At 42.2% G+C, this 9,878-nt stretch overlaps 1 protein-coding gene across 2 annotated transcripts in view; it reads left to right on the top strand.

The window, feature by feature from the left end:
• LOC113053705 (boophilin-H2) overlaps nucleotides 1–9,623 on the top strand; it is a 31,621-nt gene extending 21,998 nt beyond the window's left edge. For both annotated transcript variants that reach the window (XM_026218986.1, XM_026218987.1), the window contains exons 3-6: nucleotides 956–1,039; nucleotides 1,253–1,321; nucleotides 8,436–8,600; nucleotides 8,809–9,623. In XM_026218986.1, the coding sequence (XP_026074771.1) occupies nucleotides 956–1,039; nucleotides 1,253–1,321; nucleotides 8,436–8,600; nucleotides 8,809–8,873 (383 nt within the window). In that variant the 3' untranslated portion in view covers nucleotides 8,874–9,623. The remainder of the gene's footprint in view (nucleotides 1–955; nucleotides 1,040–1,252; nucleotides 1,322–8,435; nucleotides 8,601–8,808) is intronic.
• Nucleotides 9,624–9,878: the final 255 nt, after the last annotated feature.

The following is a 9,878-nucleotide window of genomic DNA, read 5'->3' on the forward strand; positions in this document are numbered from 1 at the left end:
AGAAAATTTCTCAGCACGTTTAGTGCTAAAAGGGTCATATCATTAAGAATCAAACTATCCTTGGCTGATAAGGTGATTAAAAGCTACTCTGGACCCGACAGCAAACAGCTTGTGTGCTGGAGCAGCACAGCACTATATCCAGTTCCACATGTGAAGAGGGCATTTACACAGATGTCTTAGAGGGACAGCTTGCCTGTTAAAAGTCAGAGAGAAGATTGGAAGAAAAAAATAAAAATATCTAAGATGGTACAGGGATATATATTAGAAATTAGTTATAAAACTACATAATTATTATAAAACTATTTATAAATTAGTTTTTCAAATTTGTAAATAAAAGTTATTTCAGTTTTTCTTCTTCAAAATTTCACATTCAATGCAATTGTTTGTGAAATGTACTACCAATTTCTGAGTGAAATTTGTTTCTACTCCATTTTTTTTTTAGGTAAAATGTGCTAAAAGAGCAACTAAAATAAAAAAGAAAAATATAGCCATAAAACCACTTCACTACTTTACACAAGTTGAAAAACAAAAGGTAGAATACATAGAATTAAATTAAAAAATGTCCAGGTTATGGCTTTGTTTTCTTATTGACATGCTCTCTACAGTCCTCCTACATTATTGCATGCATATGATCCCACCTTCTTGCATGCCATGACTGGTCAATAATGCACAATGCCTACTTGCTAACTACTTTTCAGTCATTACCTTCAACAGGTAAGAAAACAATAGGAAACCAAAGCCTAAAGCTGGACATTTTTTGGAAGGTTGGGAATTCTCATCTGGATATGACTGGGAAAAAGAGGATTTATAGTCACCCTAGAACTACTAATCCTTGAAAAACACAGAGAGGAAATGTGATTATAGTGCTAATAGTGCAACCTGACAGAGAAAGTCTTCTCTATAACAAGAGGACAACAAATATGATCATGTTTTTCAATTTCCTTCCTCTTTTTAGCTGCCTCAAACCACATGGAACAAAATGCTCCATTAAAGCCAGAAGAAGAACCCAAGCCCAAGACAGAACCTCTCGCTAAACATGGTGAGACGAGTGACACATCCAGCAGAAAACCTTTTTATTTGTAATGGACATCCTGCAGTGATCTGTATTTAAGGGTGCACTCTTTTTTTGGGGGGGGGGGGGTTTGTTTTGGATTTTCGTTGGACCATTAGTGTTATTATTGTCATCGCAGAAATACCATTACAGCTTTTCATATGAATCTTATTTAGAATTTGTGTATTTGGTTATTTTTAGTTGAAGCTCCATTGAATGCATCACATTTGCCAGCGCGGAGAGTGTACAAACCATCTGCACAGGAACCAGGTGAGAGTCACACATCTCACACACGTGTACAAACACACACACACACACGCACACACACACACACACACACACACACAGGCAGCGGGTTCCAGACAGCTGTGCCTCCGCATCAGACAGTCTGTTTGTCTGAGTCCAGAGGGCAGCGTAGCAGCCATTTTTTCTGCCTCCTCCTGTTTCTTTTGACAGTTAAGAGCTGCTCTATGGAGCCAGAAGAGTCTCAATACTGCTCTCTGCTCCGCAGCCCCAGGGCACATGACATCCTTGTTTGGCACACAGATTGCACAGAAATCTGTGTCAAATATGTGGTTTAGTAACATTAATACTCAGTTTTGAAATATAACACCTGAATATCAGTTTCTGTAATTGCAAGTATATTTTGTTGTGTTAAATTTCCTCTTCTTGGGATTTGGGCTCTAGAGGGATATTGCAAACAAACTATTAAACATTTGCAATTTTCTGTATTTATATGGTTACCATGTGTTAATGGGAGCTATTCATATTACTTCACATTTGCCTCTTGCCTTAATCAAAGTGGTTAATGAAGTATAGTAAGTGAATTACCCCATGTTCACCATCTTGACAGCTTTCTGTTTTACTAACTTATTACTGGCAATTCACTATTGGTTAAAAGTAACTGCAAATTAATTACAGTTGCTTTGGGGTTCAAAGGATGACTTGAATGTGTAAATGTTCTGTGGTTCCACTGAATGACAATGCTTAGATTTTACTGCTATCTAGTGGATCAAGTATGTAAATTCAAGTTGACTTAACAGGCTATAAATGATCCATAGTCACATGACAATCTTTATTTGAAAAACATTTAGACATTTTGAGTTAGAATAGTTTGCCAGGGCATTATTGTAAACACAATCAGGCTGTAAAAGCAGTGAGTTGATGGGTGATGAACCAAAAGTGCTGAAATGTTAACTTGTTTCTGAGATTTGGCCTACAAAAATACATAATCGCAATTCTAGTGTTACTCCAGCTAGAACAGCATAAAATTAATCTTAAACTAGTAGAAAATTACATTGATGCAGTCATTTGGTGTCACGCTGCCAGTCTTTGTTTTCCTGGGTGTTCCCTAGTGAGCTCACTTCCCCTTAGGCACTTCACCATAGGCACTTTAATTCCGCTAGTCTGGTTGTGTGTTCACAGTAATTGCACTCCAATTAGAATCGCACAGGTGTTGACAATACTCTGTCATTAGTTTCCCTATATAGAGCTGTCTTTCTCTGTTGTCATCATGGAGTCCTTACCCTATGTGTCTCATGCTCTCGTTCCCCCGAGACTTCCTCTACCTTCTCATTCTTACGAGTTCCCCGTTTCATCCGGTTCCCTCTTTTGGTTACGTTTGTCTCTCATGACTGTTTATTTTTGTAGTTACCCCTCTGTTTAAATAAAAACCCTTACCTGCATTTGGATCTACCCTCTCTTTGTGTTTTCCCAAACCCAACCGTGACAGAAGGACTCCATCATGCCTAGATCCAGCGGTGTGAGATTTCGAATCGGTTCCCCAGCCACCATGGAGGAACGGAGGGGGAGATTCCGGAACTTAACCACCCTTCATCAAGAGGGAAGGGAGGTGGGTGGCCTGGCGCAATTGTTTTGGACTTTGGCAGTCGGGTTAGGTTACAATGATGCAGCACTAAAGGATTGGTTTAATAATTGCCTGGATGATCCTTTACCTCAATGGGAGATGAAGGGGTTAGAGATCCTGGACTTTTGGGGGTTTACCAATTACCTGCACCATCGTGCTCAGTGGGATGCAACAACCACACCAGAGTTTCCAGACAAGGCCGCCACCCCAACCCCACAGCACAGGATGGCCGCCAGCCCAGCCCCACAACCCAAGATGGCCACCAGCCCAGCCCCACAGCCCAAGATGGCCGCCAGCCTAGCGCCACAGCTCAAGATGGCCGACTCAACGCCACCGACTCTCCATCGTAGAGGGCGGAGGAGGAGACAGGCAGCTACTGTTCCTCAGGACCCGGAGAACGTTCCCGAGCGGGCGGCTGCCGTCCATGAGGCCATTCCCGATGCGGTGCCCGCTGCTGTTCCGGAGGCGGTGGCCGAGGCTGTTCCCGATGCGGTGCCCGCTGCTGTTCCGGAGGCCGAGGCGGTGGCCGAGGCCGTTCCCGATGCGGTGCCCGCTAATGTTCCGGAGGCCGAGGCGGTGCCCGATGCAGTCTCCGAGGCGGTGCCCGATGCAGTTCCCGAGGCGGTGCCCGATGCTGTTTCCGAGGCCGAGGCTGTTCCCGAGAAGGTGCTCGATGCTGTTCGAGAGGCCGAGGCAATGCCCGATGCTGTTCCCGATGTGGTGCCCGCTGCGGTTCTGGAGGCCGAGGCGGTACCCGTTGCTGTTCCGGAGGCCGGGGTGGTGGCCGAGGTCGTTCCCGATGCGGTGCCCGCTGCTGCTCCGGAGGCCGAGGCTGTTCCCGAGGCGGTGCCTGATGCAGTTCCCGAGGCGGTGCCCGATGCAGTTCCCGAGGCGGTGCCCGATGCAGTTCCCGAGGCGGTGCCCGATGCAGTTCCCGAGGCGGTGCCCGAGGCAGTTCCCGAGGCGGTGACCACAAGGCCGTGGTGGTCTTCTACTCCGCCCTGGGGGACTCTGGCGGTGACCACGAGGACGTGGTGGTCGTCCGCTCCACCCTGGGGGACTCGGGCGGTGACCACGAGGACGTGGTGGTCGTCCGCTCCGCTCTGGGGGACTCCGGCGGTGACCATGAGGACGTGGTGGTCTTCTGCTCCGCCCTGGTGGACTCCGGCCTCGACCACAAAGACGTGGTGGTCTTCCGCTCCGCCCTGGAGGGCTTTGACTTTGACCACAAGGCCGTGGTGGTCTTCCGCTCCGCCCTGGTGGACTCCGGCCTCGACCACAAAGATGTGGTGGTCATCTGCTCCGTCCTGGTGGACGCCTCAACATGCCCTTCATGGACTTATGTTTTGTGTTTTTTGAGTTCTGTTTCTGTCTGTTCCTTTTAGTTTAGTCTGGCCCTCCTTCCCTCCCCCTGAGCCTCCACCTGTCCGCCTCCCTCCTGGACTCCTTGTTTTGTGTTGCACCTTTCCATTTCCCCTGGTTGCTCCTGTCCCTGTTTTCTGTCCCTCCGTCCCTCCCCCTGGTCCGCCGCCGTTCCACCTCCCTCCTGCCTCTTTTTCTGTTGGGGTTTTCCTGGGTTTAGGTGGAGCATCTGGTAGCTGCTCCGTAGGGAGGGGGTAATGTCACGCTGCCAGTCTTTGTTTTCCTGGGTGTTCCCTAGTGAGCTCACTTCCCCTTAGGCACTTCACCATAGGCACTTTAATTCCGCTAGTCTGGTTGTGTGTTCACAGTAATTGCACTCCAATTAGAATCGCACAGGTGTTGACAATACTCTGTCATTAGTTTCCCTATATAGAGCTGTCTTTCTCTGTTGTCATCATGGAGTCCTTACCCTATGTGTCTCATGCTCTCGTTCCCCCGAGACTTCCTCTACCTTCTCATTCTTACGAGTTCCCCGTTTCATCCGGTTCCCTCTTTTGGTTACGTTTGTCTCTCATGACTGTTTATTTTTGTAGTTACCCCTCTGTTTAAATAAAAACCCTTACCTGCATTTGGATCTACCCTCTCTTTGTGTTTTCCCAAACCCAACCGTGACATTTGGATCATATTTTAAACATCAATAAAAATGTCAATAGAGTGTCACTTTTTCACATCTTAAAACAATAGGGATCTGATGTGATTTAATTGTGTAGCAGAAGTGCAGGGCAAACATAAATGAATGCATTATAACAGGGCTGTAGAGTGCGAGTCTGCGTTCGAGGGGGGAAAAAAAGTCTCCACAAATCTGAAAGTATCCCTGTGGTTCTACAACAGACACCAGAGCAGGGCCGCGGGAAGTAATTTTGAACAGGGGGTGCTGTGAATTTTTTTTTGTTTTGTTTTTTGACAAAAAACCTATGAGCCTATAGGCCTATTTAAAATACATTTTAAAAATAAATACCTTGAGATTTACTACTTTATTGTCATATACACTTCAGTGCACAGGGTCTGAAACACACAGACATCAGTTCTCAGATATGCGCAATGCCTTATTAATCTGAAGCAGAAGCAGAAATAATAGTTTAATAATCGAAAGAAAACGAAATAATTACTTTCATTACAATTTCAGATAGCCTATACATACATGCAACTTATTTAGATACAACAAATAATATTACAACAAAATATAATATTAATCAAACTTCACAATAACGCTAAAACAATGCAATCGATTTGGGCAGCTGGCTTGAGTCACTGCACGTTTATGTCACACGCAACTCTATTAACTCCAAAATCTTTTTACGCACACCACAAGGAAATAATCTCTGACTATTTAAGCAATTTGTTTATTGAACAGTTCTCCACATCCATTACGCAAAAAAACACACGCACAGTATAAAGCTTTCTGTCTCCATCTCCAACCTTTTTACACAAACCACAAGGAAATAATTTCCGACTATTTAAACGTTATTTAACAGTTCTCCACAACCATTACGCAAAGAACACACGAACGAAATAATACTCTCCATCCCCACCACCTTACAAAAATACTATAGTATACTACTTACAATTGCTTGGCTAGTCAAAGCTGATCCCACACTTGTTGCCAAAAAATAAATGTTACAAGCGCGGCAGCACCATACTCTTACCTGAGCTACATGCAGGGGGGGTGCCCTGGTTACAGGTGTCCAAATGTCGAGGTGCGCTGTATTATATAAAGATGAATGTATTCTGCATGGAACGAGCGGGAAACCTCGTTACTCGGCGACCAAACCTGCCTGCCTGACGTTGACAACGTAACTTCCGAACCTGTGTTGATTAGGCCTCAAAATGTGAAATTAAAATCCAAAATATACGTAATAGACTGCGTGTGTCAAAATCATTTTCTAAAATATTCATAAGGAATTTATAAATTGTGCAAAATATTTTAATAGGCCTACTTTTTTTTTTATCTCCCTCTCGTCACTAGCAGCACCCCCAGCACCCCCACTTCCCGCGGCCATGCACCAGAGCCCTGCATTTCAGCCCGAGCCCGATGGCCCCCGAGTTTTTTACTCCCCTCGAGTCGGGCTGCGGGCCTATTTTCACATCATACTTCAGACGTGGGTCGGGCCTCCTGCCTGTTTTAGACTTCTCCTTACTTTTATATTTTAGACATCCATCAATTAGTGATGTTGGAAACAACACAAGACTATGCTACCATGACTGCTAAGAGCAGCTCGAAAGTGTTTAGTGTCCCGTTAGTGCCGTCAGCGCAGCTGAACAGTTCTGCGTTCAAATACACTCAATAGGCTTTAAGCTTGCTGCAAAGCACCGGCAGAAGAAATTACCATAAATGTGACATGGGGAAATAGTAAGGAGATGTTTGAATTATTTACTAATAAACTAGTGTTTTCTGAGTCTGTGTCGCAAGGATGAAGTTTCCAAGCCTGATTCATCATCTCCTCATTAGACGTGCCTTTAGAGAGAAGTGCATCTTTACGGATTATGTTTATAATTTTTGTTTTGTTTCATTAAGTAGTCATTTAAAGCTTTCTATAGATATATTTATCTTGTCTGTGTGGCATGTATTCGCTGAGTCTTGGTTCATTTTTGTACTCCTCTTAAAGGCGAGACAGCAGAAAGCGCATCATGTTTGTTTTCCTTATTTGATAAAAGCACAACTTGTTTATATTGTGAGTGCACACAAATAAAAAGTAGACCCTTTGCAGTTACGAATTATGTATTACTCTTACCTTAATGACCAAAAATGATGCCATATCCACTGAAAAAAAGTGATCATGCTGGTGCCTCCATAACTCCGCATTAACTATTGGATAAAGTGCATATTTATCTAGGTTTAACGTTTAAACATTGTTATGTGCTTGAACTGTTTTATATCTATAGATTTTATTTTTAGGCAAGTCACGATGAGCTTGGTCGTTACTTAAACAACAACACAAAAAAAACATTTAAGATTAAGATAATTATTTTCTAAATTAACACAATAAAGCAAAGAAATGAAATATAATCACTTTGCTATTACATGCAAAACCTAACTATTTTAATTTGCTGAAACAGTAGTATTAGTTTAGCTGTTCAAATCAGACACTAAAGCATTACTTCATTCAGACACAGTGAAAGATCTGATAAGAATAAGTGTAGAGGGGCCAAGTCTGGAAGATTTTACTGCTAGCGAGAGTGTGGCCAGCTGGTTTAGCCAAGGCCAAAGATCAAGAAGGCCAAACGAGGGGCATGTGTCTGCAATGGAGGATAGTCAATAAGACATTGAGCCATGCAATGTTAAGTTTGAAGCCCTTAAAACACTTAATTTGGATTTTCTTGTTATTTGATTTATCTTGAGATGTTTTAAGTTTAAATTTCTGCTCAGTGAATCACTTTAAGTACCAACACTTTTGCAGTAAGTTACCTTTTTTGTAGAATTGTGCTTCAAATAAATATTTTTATGTTGACCAGATTGTTAGTTAATCATTTACAAGTCAAAAAAAGAAGAGAAGAGAAGAGCTGTTGGAAGAGGTGTTAGTGAGGCCAGCAGGGGGTGCTCACCCTGTGGTCTGTGTGGGTCCTAACGCAAAAGTATAGTGATGGGGACACTACAGTACACTGTCAGAAAGCACCATCTTTCGGATGAGAAGTTAAACCGAGGTCCTGACTTTCTGTGGTCATTAAAAATCCAATGGCACTTCTTGTAAAGAGTAGGGGTATAACCCCAGTGTCCTGGCCAAATTGCCCCATTGGCCTTTGTCAATCATTGCCTCCTAATAATCCCAAAACACTTGATTAGCTCTATGACTCTCTCTCCTCTCCACCTGTAGCTGATGTGTGGAGAGCCCACTGGTGCCATTGTCCTATGGTTGCCGTCGCATCATCCAAGTGGATGCTGCACACTGGTGGAGGATGAGAAGAGAACCCCCACATGATTGTAAAAGCGCTTTAGGTGTACAACAATACACAAAGCGCTATATAAATGGATTTTTTAAAATATATATTTTATATTTTATTATGTAATATCATCTTTTTCTGTCTCAGTTGAATGTGTATAAAGTGTTTTTTAACTGCTGTTGATTTTGCCAACATATTGTTGTTGCAATCCCCCAGAATTCTGCTCGAGTCCAGTTGATAGAGGTGATTGCGCTGGCTCTGAGTGGAGATACGTGTACAACCCCAAGATTAAGAGATGCCACATTTTTCCCTACACTGGCTGTGGAGGCAACAAAAACAACTTTGTCTCTAGGAGACACTGCATGAGAATGTGCATGAGAGGTGTGTTTACTGCAGCCCTCGCTTACTTCAGAGGGTTTGATATTACAATTGAGGAAAGCCCCGCAGTTTAGCGTCAGTTATGATGATGCTTAAACATCCAACTTGTGTTCTATTATGCTCCACAAAAAAATAAATAAATAAATAAATAAAAAAGCAGGAAAATTTGTATCTATTGTTGATTCTTTATGTTCAATGTTTTCTCTTTCAGGTCACATGAGGAGGCGCATGCGGATAAAGTTGAGGAAATCAAATGTCTTATCCCGATCTGTCTAGAACATATATTTTTCACAATACCAAATCCTAAATCACTATTCGGAAGGGGGAAAATAAGAAACCTCAGCATGTGCTAGCACAGTCTCTCGCTGTCCCACACATTATTGTCACGTATATCACTATCACAGTGAATTGATTGTAATCTAGACGTTATATATAAAGACATTATATGTATTTTAAGTCTAAAACGTAATCACTGTGTCTTATGGGGAGAAAGGAAAAAATTGCAAACAAAAATTACACATCATCTTTAATGAAAAATACATTACTCATACAATTTTATTTCCACAGTGCTGCTTATGGTTGCACTATTTAATACTGTTACAAAAATTTGCTGAAGATTCTAAATTCTTTTTATTTATTTTCCTTTATTTTTTTTTTTGTAAAAATGTTCAAACCCTAATTCCTATTAGTCTTTTAATGTGTTTATACAGTACATTCCAGAATGTTACACTGAACACAGAAGTTGAGTCAAGCATAGAAATGTATATAAAAACGTGACCAACATATCATCAATAACCACTTATATGACTGCATAATTTACTAACACCTTACCAATAGAGTACCAGCAATTCCATTGTTCCATTGTGTTCTTGGACTTACTTACGGTTTGAAAAAGGAAAGCACATACAACTGCTTACAACTCTACACAAGATGGAGCTGTTACTCTTGAGAAGACATTTTGCTATTCACTATAATGGTTAAAATGCCTTTACATGTACTCCTATTAAACAATTGCATTTCAATGAACTTTCAGTGGCTTCATTACAGTTGTAATTCATTATGTTTCTTAAAATTTCCTGGAGGAGTGGAGGAGAATTTGGACTGCTATAAAATGGGGACCCCAAGAGTTTTTCACTTAAAAATAAGAATCTTGTTTAGCCCACCAATCTAAAGTAATTTCTGTGACCAGAAATATCCCGTTCACAAATAGTCATAACATTTTAAAATACATCACAACAACATCTCTCTCTCTCTCTCTCTCTCTCTCACACACACACATTA

The sequence above is a fragment of the Carassius auratus genome, chromosome 34, assembly GCF_003368295.1.
Source record: "Carassius auratus strain Wakin chromosome 34, ASM336829v1, whole genome shotgun sequence".
In the NCBI taxonomy this organism is placed as follows: Eukaryota; Metazoa; Chordata; class Actinopteri; order Cypriniformes; family Cyprinidae; genus Carassius; species Carassius auratus.